The following is a 14,402-nucleotide window of genomic DNA, read 5'->3' on the forward strand; positions in this document are numbered from 1 at the left end:
TTCATAAATGACAAAAAACTGCCGTTGCTTCTGTAGGTTTTAAATGTGATATTTTCATGAATGCTTTACCTATCTGTCGTGTCATATGTATGTGAGTAATCTGATGACTTCAACGGTCTTTGCATATCCCAAAGTAAAACAAACAAAGAAGCGAGCAACAGGAAGAATGACAACAAAGAAAAAGGAAAGCGGCACTGCGCAAAGACGAACAATACCAAATATCTGAATCGGTAAACATTGGGGTGCATACATGTTTATGCTTTGCATGCGTCTGGGAATAAGCAATTTGGGGAACCTGCATTTTATATACATCATAACAGGAAACTACTATGTTCCGGGTCAGTTTTATTTTATCGTTATTTAATTTTTTTTTTTTTTTTGGGGGGGTTGAGTTCACTGAGAACTTCTGGTTTCCCGAACTAATAAAGATTTCTACCCTTAACAAGAAGGATCTACTGCTTCCTTTAAGGTTAAGCCTTTTACTTTTGTGTCTTGTTTTTATCGGGTTTGGAGATATATAGACATTTGACTGCCTTTCCCATAGTATCTAAAAAAAAAAAAGGATTGGAATTACAGTCTGAGAGAGAATAATTCCAGATGTAAGTCAATGAAACAGAATTACATCTAGTCAGAGTAACCTGTTAAGGGCACTTTACTTGAAACGCCACAAGACCCTTCGCATGATACTGGACAATTACATCTGTATTTAACCAAAATACTATATACTGTACACTGCTGAGTTAATGTCAACTAAGATACACTTTGTGTGCGAGGGCAGTTTATTCAAAGTATCGAATTAATGTAGCTATATAAAACGATCAACAAATTAATCCGATTTTCCGTCATGGAACCATTTCCCCCTTTTATGGTGGATCTCACGAAACGTACCATCTTCAAATCATTCATTCATTCATTCAGTTACCACAAAGGTAATAGAACTGAGCTAAAGAAAAATGATCTGACACTAAATAAAAAAATTCATGTCTGATCATCGACAATGTTGAAGTTCGTTAGAGACTGAGCTAATGGAAAAATAAATAAAGCAATTTTAGGTTCTAAAATAAATAAAATAAACCGCTATAAAGAAACAACATTATCACCTTTGATATGAGAAGTAATTCGTCACTTGCCTTTTCTAGAGGATAAAAATCCAAATAAAAGTTTGTAGCACGTCACGTCTAGAGTATTTCATTATATCTGAAATGCCAACATTTAGTTTAGAAACGTGATTCCAAGCTAAGTACGCTATGCACCTTAATTTACACTGACCTTAAAGTTTTTGAGTTGTATAATGTACAAAGTCTTGAAAAACCAATTTATAAATATAACGATGTGGAGGTATACCAGACGTGCTCAGTTTCAGAGAACTTTTATTCTTTTACTTACGTATATTTTGTCCTAATGAAACAAAATAAGCTGGATATTATAATGTATATTCTTCTTACTCAAATTATCATGATTTTAAATTCCAATATTGTAGTGGACAAGACAATGAGCAACGAAACAACAAATTGTTGAGGTTCTTTTCTTGTTATTAATATTATTAATCTGTTAATATGAAAACATGTAGACATTTGATTAGACCAAATCAAAATCCAAAAATGTTATCTATTCCGTTTAGCAAGTATTCTTAGACTAGAGTCGAACACACACACACACACACACATATATATATATATATATATATATATATATATATATATATATATATATATATATATGTATATATATATATATATATATGTATATATATGTAAATATGTATATATATATATATAATTTATATATATATATATATATATATACTCATATATTATAATTTTACATATACATATATATATATATATATATATATATATATATATATATATATATATATTATTTATTTATATGTATATATATAAACATCGATAGTTAAAAAACTTAGGACTAATCTAATCTGAAATGCATGACCGTGGGTCCTTAAACCCAATCAAACCTTAGGAACACGTTCTTAGAACATGTGTCAGTAAAATAAACTGAATACGAAACCCTGTCAACTTTCAACAATATATACATATATATATATATATATATATATATATATATATATATATATATATATATATATATATATATATATATATATAGTATATGTATATATATATATATATATATATATTATATAAAGAGTTACGAGAATAAAAGCCTTGATATTCCATGCTATATTATAAACTGAACTTGAGGCAAAGACATTAGTGTGATATTCTGAATAAAATTACTTCTCACTTTTTTTCTTATTTATCAATGCTTACTCAAAGAGAGGTTTTGGTATGCTGATAACTGTATCACTATATACATTGCCTTGATCGGTCCTTTGAAGTCTCCCACTTTGACGGTATGAATTTCTCCGTATTACTACGTGGATACTTATCTCTTCATCATCTATCGGTTATTCTCTCACTCTCTCTCTCTTCTCTCTACTCTCTCTCTCTCTCTCTCTCTCTCTTTGAACTTCCTACGCCCCTCAATCTTCATTAGATACTGATTCTCGATCTCTCTCTCTCTCTCTCTCTCTCTCTCTCTCTCTCTCTCTCTCTCTTCATACTAATAGGTTGAACTTCCACGCCCCTCAATCTTCATTAGATACTGATTTCTCTCTCTCTCGTCTCTCTCTCTCTCTCTCTCTCTCTCTCTCTCTCTCTCTCTCTCTCTCTTCATAAAGCAGAGTTCATCTCCTCGTCAGCCTTCTCGCGCTTCTCTTATCTCCTCCACATCTTCCACAAATCGTCCATCAGGATTTCCACTAAATTGCAAATACTCCTCCCTTGCCTCACAGTCTCCTAGTATTTCCTTAAAAAGGAGCTTGAACCCATTTGTACTGATACTGAACTCTGAGGAATTAAACGATTCCAGAGTTTCATCAACGAATAAGAGCTAACTGCTTGCGTATATGCAAAGGTGGGCCTTTTTGTAAATTAATGTCATTTAAAATCGTATTGAAAAAAATCAGGGACATGCAATTATGTCGGAATGTTACCAATTCCCTGTTCATGCAGGCAGTGCGAGTCTCCCGGCTTTAATTTACCAATACTTCTAGAATCTAATGAAACTAACTCCCCTTTTTATTCTAATTACTTCATTCTTTCTCCCTTTAGGCTTCAATGATTTCTAGACATCAGTCTTCTCCTGGCCAGTGTCCAGTCACTATTATGACACCCTATTATTTACAACGAACATATTCTCTTATGTTGAACCCAGAAGCCTTGAAATCGCAAAGTTCTCGTCACTTGTCACAAATATACGGAAAATGAGGTAAAAAAATCATAATTCAGGCTGATAAATTTATTTTTTTTAATCCTTAGGATTTAATTAGAAACGACTCATTAAAATCTCACATGGACGATTCTTTCTGATCATGGCACCTTAAAGACATAAAAAAATCGAAAAGCATCTAATTAACTGAATGGAAAAGAGATTCCCGTGCAATCCAGAGAGAGAGAGAGAGAGAGAGAGAGAGAGAGAGAGAGAGAGAGAGAGAGAGAGAGAGAGAGAGATTGCTGACATGGAATCCCAATGAATCTCTGCTGGACAAATCATGGGGATAGTAACCTCATTCTATGAATAAGGTAACTTCGGAAGGGGAAATAGGCTTACATCAAACAAATATATATGCACCTTTGTGTTACATATATAACTATACATATAGGCCTGTGTTTTCTACTATGCGAGCAGGGGCACGCGCGCACGTACGAGCGCGAGCGCACGCACACACACACACGTATGTATGTGCGCGTGCGGAGGAAGAAAGGAAGGAAATGAGAGAAAGGGTATAAGGGTACGTCTCTCATGAATGAATCTGAAAAGAAGAACTTTGTTTTTTATTGCTACAAACCTTTAGAAACTTTCTGACAAAACTTCCAGTGAACATGTCAATGAATATTTCTTCCGCGACGTTTTATTTTTCCAAACAGCTACAATATGACGAATCATCACGGTATTCTCCTGACAAGAATGGGACATTCTCGTTCGCTGATGAACAAGATGTTTTAAAAATTCAACTTAATCAATATTAGGAAGTCAAAATTTGTTTTCTTTGTGTCGCATTTATTATACGATCACAGATGAACAAGATACTTAGAAAACTCAAATTATATCAATATTAGTAAGGCAAAAATTTATTTCTTTGTTACCTATGTTATTCCCACTGGACAAGTAAATGATCCTGTACCACAGTTCACACAAATATACGAAGTAGACAAACAATAAACGGGATGACCTTTGGCTATAGGAAAAAGAGCTGAGAACTTGTTTGATGCGTATTCTAAATTCCAAAACAAAACAAAACAAAACAGTAATTTTCAGAACACACTGTGCATTAATCATTTTCAAATATAAACGTTTGGTAACCAAATTTATTCTTTTTATCTCACCGACAAATTTAATCCTTATATACACTTCTTTATGTATACAGCTAGCAGGTACATATGGAAATTAACCATAATCAAAAATAACTTGTTTCATTACAGCAAAAAGTAGGACATTACAGCAAAAAGTTGGTCAACTCAGAAAGTTCGTAGCTAAAAATTAAACTGGCGACATGAACATTTTCTAATATATTTAAAGGAAAAACGTAAACCATTCAAAACTATAATTTGTACTCCCGGAGCTAATACAGTGAACTAAAACCTGTCCCTTACATTACCTAAGCTACCATTGGTCAATGCAAGTCCAAAACATAAAATAACTCGATTACACCCAAATGAACGCACCGAGAAGTGCCGTCCATTTAAACCAGCAATACGAAAACATTTGTATATGACAAATCTCCGCTCGGGGACGATTCCATACCAAAGGCGGCTTAACCAATATGCAAACCAATTAGAGCTAGTTGCCAAAATGGCGAGGTTCCACCGTCAGTACATGAGTTAATGGAGGCTCTAAAAGAGCTCCAAACTCTTCACTTCAAAAACGCATATTTACTCGTGCGAATGAAAACAATCATGGACAACTTTCTAAACAACGCTCAGGACGTGCCGACAGGAGAAAAGTTTGTTTTTTGAGGGTCTCCGTTATGCGCGCCCCACACACAAATATACATACATTTATATATATATATATATATATATATATATATATATATATATATATATATATATATATATATATATATATATATATATATATATATATATATATATATATATATATATATATATATATATATATATATATATATATATAATATATATATATATAATATATATATATATATATAATATATATATATATATATAATATATATATATATATATATATATATATATATATATATAATATATATATATATATATATATATATATATATATATATATATATATATATATATATATATTATATATATATATATATATATATATATATATTATAATATATATAATATATATATATATATATATATATATATATATATATATATATATATAAATCCCATTTTCACATTACCATACGTACGATGAATCGCAGATTAAAAGGTACTGGATTATAGGTGTAAGCCATAGCAGCCAACCGTGTTGTAACTGGGAAGCCCAAAATCTGAAGGTAGATTATTCTGACAAATAATAATAGGTATCGGGTTATGGCATACACCCATAATCCAATACACTCTAACCTACAATTCACCTTACGCATGATATTGTGAAAGTGGGCACAGTGGTTAAGTAACAATCCTTTCTGATCGAATTCCCCTTATCTCACAGAATTACTCAACGTTAATTGTGGTATACCATAAGAAGCAGATGAGTTATTTTAGTAACCAGATCTAATAGTTTCAAATAACTGGTGAAAAACTGAAGTTCGTCCATCATAATCCTGACACGAGGACAACCTAGGCAAAAGACTTTAGCGAGTGGTCAATATTGCGCCTGGATGATAGAGCTTGAAACTCAACAAAAATCACACCTTAGAAAACATTGAGTCACAGTGAGGCCAGGGAAACTACTAGTTAGTATTGGTAAATGTGCAGGTGAGCGATGTAGCCTAACTGGTAACAGAAACTACCAAGAAAAGGTACTGATGTACCCAATTTGGCAAGTTCTGTCTAATTTTAAGGAAAATAATGTTTATCTTAATTCTAAATAATGTATATTTTTATGCAAGAAAATATTAAGACAAGTTTCAAAAATGTACTACGATTCCCTTCTTGGCTGTCTTATTATGGACCAGATTAAAAGTCCTGATAAAACTGAATAAACTAACAAGCACCCCATTACTGTTTACCCTTTTAGCAAGCACATAAATCCTACAATATTTTATGCAATATCCCCACTCCTCTTATCCTCAACGCAAGAATATCATTCTTCAAACAAGCACCTCATTCAAAAAACCTGTCAATCTATAATTAATTAAACGAACGAACTCATTCCTATTATTCTTTAAACAAGTATTTAACATTTACCTTCGAGTTGAAAGAAAGGCCTTTAACGCTGGCTGAAAAATTCACATCTTTATTAATGACTCGAGCCACAAAATGTCACTCACTGATGCTGACGACCTTCATTTGGGTTTATTCAATTTATAGCCTTGTAAACATACGAGTTCATCCGCATGTCGGACCCAAGTCTGATATAGACGAGGCTTGAGCATATAGTTAAAGTCCCGCATCTTAATAGGTATCCAAGCGTTACAAAAACTAGCATGCCCTGATAAGGGAAGGGGGGAAGGGTTGAACTGTTTGCTTAAAGGCTTACCAGTAAAAAGAAAATAAATAAAAAAAGGACGAAGCGTTATTGTTGCATGAGGTAACACGTTATAACGACGCCTGAACGCCCGAAGTTCGTGTGGCACTTCTGAATAACGAAATAATTAATGACACTGAACATCATGTGTTTTAGATTATTATTTATTTTATTTTATTTTTTTTTATTTATTCATTTTTTTTTTTTTTTTTGTCTATCATAGCCATCCCATTCGACTGGGTGGTTTTTACAGTGTGGAGTTTCGGGTTGCATCCTGCCTCCTTAGGATTCCATCACTTTTCTCACTATGTGCACGATTTCTAGTAGCACACTCTTCTGCATGAGTCCTGGATACTTCGGCAACTAATTTTTCCAGATTCCTTTTCAGGGATCTTGGCAACGTGTCTAGTGTTCCTATGATTAAGGGTACAATTTACACTGGCATATCCCATACCCTTCTTATTTCTGTTTTCAGGTCTTGATACTTATCAATTTTTTCTCTTTCTTTCTCATCTACTCTGGTGTCCCATGGTATTGCCACATCAATGAATAATACTTTCTTCTTGATTTTGTCAATCAACGTCACGTCTGGTCTATTGGCACGTATCACCCTATCTGTTCTGATACCATAGTCCCAGAGGATCTTTGCGGGATTGTATTCTATCCCTCCCTCAGGTTGATGTTCATACCACTTATTACTGCAATCTAGCTGGTGTTTCTTGCACAGGCTCCAGTGGAGGGCTTTTGCTACTGAATCATGCCTCTTTTTGTACTGGTTCTGGGCAAGCACCAGACATTCGCTTGCTATGTGGTTTATGGTCTCGTCTTTCATATTGCACTTCCTGCATATGGGTGAGATGCTATTTCCATCTATTGTTCTTTGGACATATCTGGTTCTTAAGGCCTGATCTTGTGCCGCTGTTAGCATTCCTTCTGCATCCTTCTTGAGTTCTCCCCTTTGTAGCCATTGCCATGTTTCATCACTGGCCAATTCTTTAGTCTGTCTCAAGTACTGTCCAAGCATTGGTTTGTTGTGCCATTCCTCTGTTCTGTTTTTCATAATCCTGTCTCTGCATATTTCTGGGTCTTCGTCTACTTTTATCAGTCTTCTTCCCATGCACTCCTTAGCCACTCGTCATCACTGGTTTTCAGATATTGCCCCAGTGCTCTGCTCTCGATGTTGACGCAGTCCTCTATGCTTAGTAGACCTCTCCCCCCTTCCTTCTGTATTATGTATAGTCTGTCTGTATTTGCTCTTGGGTGTAGTGCTTTGTGTATTGTCATGTGTTTCCTAGTTTTCTGGTCTATGTTGCGGAGTTCAGCCTTCGTCCACTCCACTACTCCTGCGCTGTATCTGATTACTGGTACTGCCCACGTTTTTATAGCTTTCGTCATGTTTCCAGTGTTGAGCTTTGACTCGAGTATCGCCTTAAGTCTCTGCATATATTCTGTCCTGATCGTGTCCTTCGTCTCTTGGTGTTTTATATCCTCTCCTTCTACCATTCCCAGGTATTTGCATCCTGTCTCACCTATGTGTTTGATGCTATTCCCGTCTGGTAGCTTAGCTTTATCCCATCAGTCCTTGTCACTCTGCCTTTTTTATATGTTGACCAAGGCGCATATTTCTACTCCAAACTCCATCTTGATATCTCCAAATACAATCCTTACAGTCTGGATTAGGGTATCTATTTCCTTGATGCTCTTACCATACAGCTTGATGTCGTCCATGAACATCAGATGGTTAATTCTGTTGCCTCCTTTCTTGAGTTGGTACCCAGCACCCATCTTCTGCAGTACTTTTGTCATGGGAATCATGGCTACTATGAAGAACAGTGGGGACAGTGAGTCGCCTTGAAAGATCCCTCTCCAGATGTTAACCGCTGCTAGTCTCATCCCAGAGCTTGTAAGTACTGTATGCCAGTTGCGCATTGTATTTTTTATGAAGCTGATGGTATTTTCCTCTGCCCCATATATTTTCAGATGTTCTATTAGCCACGTGTGCGGTATCATGTCGAAGGCTTTCTCGTAGTTAATCCATGCCATGATGAGGTTGGTTCTCCTTCCCTTACTATTCTTCATTGCCATTTTGTCTATCAGGAGCTGGTCTTTTGTGCCCCTACACTTCCTTCTGCAGCCTTTCTGTTGGTGGGGATGGTGTTTGTATCCTACAGGTAGTTGTATAGCCTTTCACTGATGATACCTGTTAGTAACTTCCACATTATTGGTAGGCAGGTGATAGGCCTGTAATTACTTGCCATATTTCCCTTGTTCTTGTTTTTCTGTACTAAGGATGTTCTCCTTGTGGTCATCCATTTGGGAGCATATGGGTTTGTGATACAATGCTGGAGTTGTTCTACTATTCATGGGTGTAAGCGTAGCCACCGAGATTAGGAAGGCCGCATGGGTATTCCCTTTAAATCCGGTGAGGTCAGCGATAGTTGGCCTAGAGGAGGACCATAAATTAGTATCTCTTGACCTGCCGTACGAGGAGGTCACGGCCAAATTTCGTCTATGTGGACCTTTGTTTTTCCGTTATTTTTAATACAAATACCTGAGGAAGTTTACTAGTGCCCCAGAGAAGAAGTGGATTTCTTGTGATCTATAATTATAGTGAAGAATAATAAAAAGTCCGTTGACAATGCCGTATAAATGCTGTGTCCCCAAGTGTAACGGCAACTACGTTACGGGACCGAAAGTTCACTGCTTCTCTTTCCCCAAAAATGAAGAGGAACGTAAAAAATGGACCATAGCCATTCATCGAGAGAATTTCACTGCTAATGAACATAGCAAAGTAAGTTTCATCTCAAGTTCATTTTATCTCTTCCTACTACTCTCTCTCTTTCTCTCTCTCTCTCTCTCTCTCTCTCTCTCTCTCTCTCTCTCCAATATCGCCTGTCTTTTTCTTACTCTCTCTCCAATATCGTCTCCTTTTCTCTTACACCTTCTCTTCTCTTTCTCTTCACAGCACTAGCGTTTTTATCTTTATCTATATGTCTAGCGATCTATCTATCTATCTATTTTCCTATGTATGTCTATCTCAAATCGTACCCTATTACTCTCCCAAACCATCCCTTTCCTCCATCTCCCTTTCAATGTATCCTTTATCTTCTAATGTCAACTCTTTCTCATTATATTGTTAGTGTATCTACATTTCTCGCTCTCCCTCTTAACATTATGTGCTATTGTACGTTTAGTGTGAATAAGTGGTCGCATAATACGTGAAGAATTGCTAATTATTGTCACATCCCTGTCACACTACAAATTCATAGTATGGAATACCAAATCGTTTATGGCACCAGTAAAGTGTCTAAATGGAATACAATTATTCTTTCCAGGTGTGTGAATTACATTTCAAACCCGAAGACATCAGGAAAGATACATCGGCAGTTGATGAAAAGACCGGCGTGACAATAACAGCAAAGTTACAACGCCCTCGGCTTTGCAAAGGTGCAGTGCCCTCGTTGTTGCCAGGTTGTCCTAAATATCTTAATGTAGACACCTGCAGAAGGGAATCTCCTGATTCTAAAAAGCAAAGATTAGAAATGGCAGCTATTGAGTCTGCAATTGAAAAGAGTGTCACTGATGATAATGAATATCAAAACAAAATTCAATTCAAAAGCTCCAGTGAACTACTTGGAAAACTTAAGTTAGATAAATATTGGAAAATTCAGGAGATTGATGAAAGTGTATTGATAAGTCATACTACTTTGCTGCCAGTACCAAAAATTGCTTTATCTTTAGTTGTGCACTCTGACTGTTCTGTTGCTGCTTATGTTGAGGGCGTTGCAGTGAATAGGTGGGGTAATTATGTCATTCCATCTCACGTTTATGATACTAACATCTTAGAGTTAATCCTTGATAGGTTGCGAATGTTTGACAAACAGAGCAGTAGTTCACTGAACGAAATGAGTGTATTACATTTAGTTATCTCACTGCTGACAACGGTTTTGCAGGATCAGTCATACAAGCATATAAATACATTGAAATTTGTTTCTGAACAGCTTTATTTATTAACTTTGGAAAAATATGAATATTCAACTGATTTACTTGTCTTGTCATCTCTTTTATATAATTTTTCTCCTAGAGCCTATAGATTTATAAGGGATAAACGGTTGTTGATATTACCTTGTTGTACAACTATTAGAAAAGTGTTCATGTCAAAACAGTTTAGTCCTGAAATTGAACAACATGATGATGGTTTTCTATCATACATTAAAAATAAAGCAAAATCATTGTTACCATCAGACAAGACTGTAATATTAATGGTTGATGAGATTCACTTATCATCATATTTGGATTATAAAGGTGGTAGTATTGTTGGCTCAGCATTTAACAGTAATGAAGCAGCAACAAGTGCATATGCCTTTATGCTAAATAGTATTGGTTCAAAATTTCGTTTTGTTGTCCATATAATTCCAGTCAAGACAATAAAAGCAGAAATTCTTCATATGGTTCTAAAGAAAGTAATAATAGGCTTAGAGAAAATTGGTTTTAATGTACTTTGTGTTGTGTCAGATAACAATAGGATCAATGGAAAAGAATGTCATATTTTGCAAATCCACCAAGTTATCAGTAGAGTACCCCCACCCTGCACAGTGCAATAAACCTTTGTTCTTTATGTTTGACACTGTACATATTTTGAAATGTGTTAGGAATAACTGGCTTGGACAGAATGGTATGATGTTCCCAAAATTCTCACACGATGGAGACCATAAAAAGAAAACCACCTATTCCTGGAAAGCTTTGCAAGAGCTTCATAAGTTAGAATCAGAATTGCTACTAAAATACTCTTATAGGTTGTCAATGAAAGCCCTAAGACCTTCCTTTGATAAACAAAATGTAAATTTAGTACTGAAAATTTTTAATGAATATGTTATTCAAGGATTGTTTAAAATTGCAAAAAGAAAGAAATTCATCATTTCACTATAATGTAGCTACTTTTATAGAAATAATCTTGACTTGGTGGTCAGTTGTAAATGAAATCACCATATAAAGGTAAGAGACTGAATAATAAATATTGCACCCCTCTCACAACTGATGAAAATGATGTAAAGTATTTATTTCTTAATAATTTCTGTAATTGGTTAGATATTTGGGAAAGCATACCAGGGCAAGGAGGGAGGTTGAGTAAAGAGACTTTTACTGCCATGAAACACACAAGTGAAGCATTGCTGAAAGTCTGCAAATACTGCATAGATGACCTTAAAATACGTTACATTTTACCTGGTAAATTTCAAACAGATCATCTTGAGAGTAGATTCGGCCAATACAAATTAACACAAAATGACCAATTCAGAAAAGCAAAAAACCAAAGAATGTTTACACTGAACACCACTAATAGTATTCTTGAAGCAAATGGAGTTGGTTTCCCCATGGATTACTGTTGCAATGGACATTCATTAAATAAAATTCAGCAGATGATCATTTGGGCCTCCACCAACTCCCTGCTAAATAATTATTGTCAAAGGGAAAATGACTTAATTTTTAATCAATAAATGCAATGCAAATGATGGTAAAAACGCAAATTACAAACTTTAAGTAAAATGATATTTTTTCGATATAATTCTCTGCCAATATAGCATAACTTCGTAGTTACCATTATTATTCTATATTGAGAAACTTTTGACAAAAATAGCAGCAGTTTCATGAATTATTAATGTCCAGTGTATATATCATATTTTGTATTCAAAATTTGTCTAATTATTTTTATCTGTATTTACTGAATAATACTTATAATAAAATAATAGGTATATGCTACATATTCGTAGTAAACATAAAATCATCATCAAAGAAATTTTCTTTATCCTTATCCTTATTCAATGAAATGTCATATAGACATAAAGACGATAGAAAAAAAATAACAGTAAGAAAACTGACATTACTGCCAAAACTCCCAATATATATACTTGTATGTACACAAACACACACACACACACACATATGTATATATATACAGATTGGAGAAAATAGAAGACAAAATTTGAGAGAGAGAGAGAGAAACAAAAATAAGAAAGATAGAAAGGAACGCCAGACCTTATCCCCAGGTAAGGCCTACTAAAGGAGCATGGCCTTGGGGTGCGTCAGGCCTCCCTAATCTCGGTGGCTACGGTGTAAGGCCAAAAGGTTTTTGAGCCAGTATTATTATTATTATATTATTATTATTATTATTATTATTATTATTATTATTATTATTATTATTATTAAATGGTACATGGAACAAACCTTCACGACCGCTTTACACGTGAAACATTCTCAGAACTGAAAGCCCATATACAAAAGGTAAAAAAAAATACACGGAATATAAATAGCAAATAAATAAGGCTAAAGGAAACTAATACGCAGTTCATACATACGTCACACACAAAGCTGGACATCACGATTACTGTGATACTGGCTGTGATCTGTACCGTGGAACATTTACGTCAACGATTTTCAAATATCCGTCCTGTTATATTCAATGCTTCCTTGCACCCACTTGCTTTAATTGCTACAGTGATTTTTAAGCGCATTCTATAAAAGGTGATGCAATTGCTTCATTCAATTTGTTTTTAATTGAAGGTTCCAGCACGTTTCACTGATTTAGAGACATGTTCTATTAAAGACTGGTGCATTAGCTTCCCTGACTTATATATTCTATCAAAAGGTCAGATGCACTCGCTTTAGAATTTGTTATAAATTATTCCATACAAGGGTATATCTTATTTATTTGTTGATGTATTTTCTTCAATAATTTTTTTTCTTTTCTTTCATTAAACATTGTCTCTTGTTTGCTATTTGATGCACCTGCTTCAGTTATTTTCAACTTCTTATTCATTTGAGGAATATTTTTACTTGATTGCTCTGTAATACCCAGAATACTAACCTAATGGCCTAGAATCAATATTTTCACTGAACTGCTTGTATTATCCAAAATACAAACGTAATAACTGCCAGACTGTTTGCTTACCCAGACAAAATACAGCAAAATGAAAAGTACAAAGAAAAGCAAAACTGAACAATAACAAAAATCTGAATCTGAAAACAATGGGGTGAATACATGTTTACGTTTTGCATGTATCTGGCAATGCGCCATTTGGAGACCCTGCATTTTATATACACTACAGAAAAAACAACTTTCAATGGGCTATTTTTTATGTCCAATAAGAATGCGATTACATGTCAAATGAAAAATTGGAATTCTCTTCCTGATTCGTTTCTATAAATATTTCAAAATTCCAAGGTAGTCAATGACTCCCTCTCCCACAAGCCTCTAAACCGAAAAACAAATTCTAATTCCACGAATCTGAGGAAATGGTTCCCGATGTAAGACTTATTAACATCGAACGAAAATGGTGTCTCGTTGATATGCTTTCAATAAGCGTATTGGACTACACCCCCAGGAGAACAGTATTTTTTTCACCACAATACGCACTGCAATATTATCATTATTATCCAGAAGACACCTATTCATATGGAACAAGCCCACAGGGGCCTTTGACTTGAAGTTCAAGCTTTCAAGGAATATGGTGCCCATTAGGAAGAAGTAAGAGGAGGTAAAGGGAAATACATAAAGAAAAGATAAAATTAAACTATAAAATCAAGGAATAAAATATGGTTTTGTTGCTATAAAGATATAATTACAACGGAGAAAAATATGGAAAATTTGTGTAAATAAAAAAAAAAAAAAATATATTTACAAATAACAC

The 14,402-nt window shown here is 34.5% G+C and overlaps 1 protein-coding gene across 1 annotated transcript; it reads left to right on the plus strand.

Moving 5' to 3' along the window:
- The first annotated feature begins 9,203 nt into the window (after positions 1-9,203).
- LOC136842652 (uncharacterized) lies at positions 9,204-11,321 on the plus strand. Its single transcript, XM_067110281.1, has 2 exons — positions 9,204-9,508; positions 10,053-11,321. The coding sequence occupies exons 1-2, from the start codon at positions 9,356-9,358 to the stop codon at positions 11,319-11,321; spliced, it is 1,422 nt and encodes a 473-aa protein (XP_066966382.1). The 5' UTR covers positions 9,204-9,355.
- Positions 11,322-14,402: the final 3,081 nt, after the last annotated feature.

The sequence above is a fragment of the Macrobrachium rosenbergii genome, chromosome 2 (genome assembly GCF_040412425.1).
Source record: "Macrobrachium rosenbergii isolate ZJJX-2024 chromosome 2, ASM4041242v1, whole genome shotgun sequence".
Lineage (NCBI taxonomy): Eukaryota > Metazoa > Arthropoda > Malacostraca > Decapoda > Palaemonidae > Macrobrachium > Macrobrachium rosenbergii.

Bases quoted from the DNA above. Each gene is read 5' to 3' on its own strand.
- LOC136842652 (XM_067110281.1), top strand. From the start codon at position 9,356: ATGCCGTATAAATGCTGTGTCCCCAAGTGTAACGGCAACTACGTTACG. The intron at 9,509-10,052 runs GTAAGTTTCATC...TATTCTTTCCAG, and splicing joins CTGCTAATGAACATAGCAAA to GTGTGTGAATTACATTTCAA.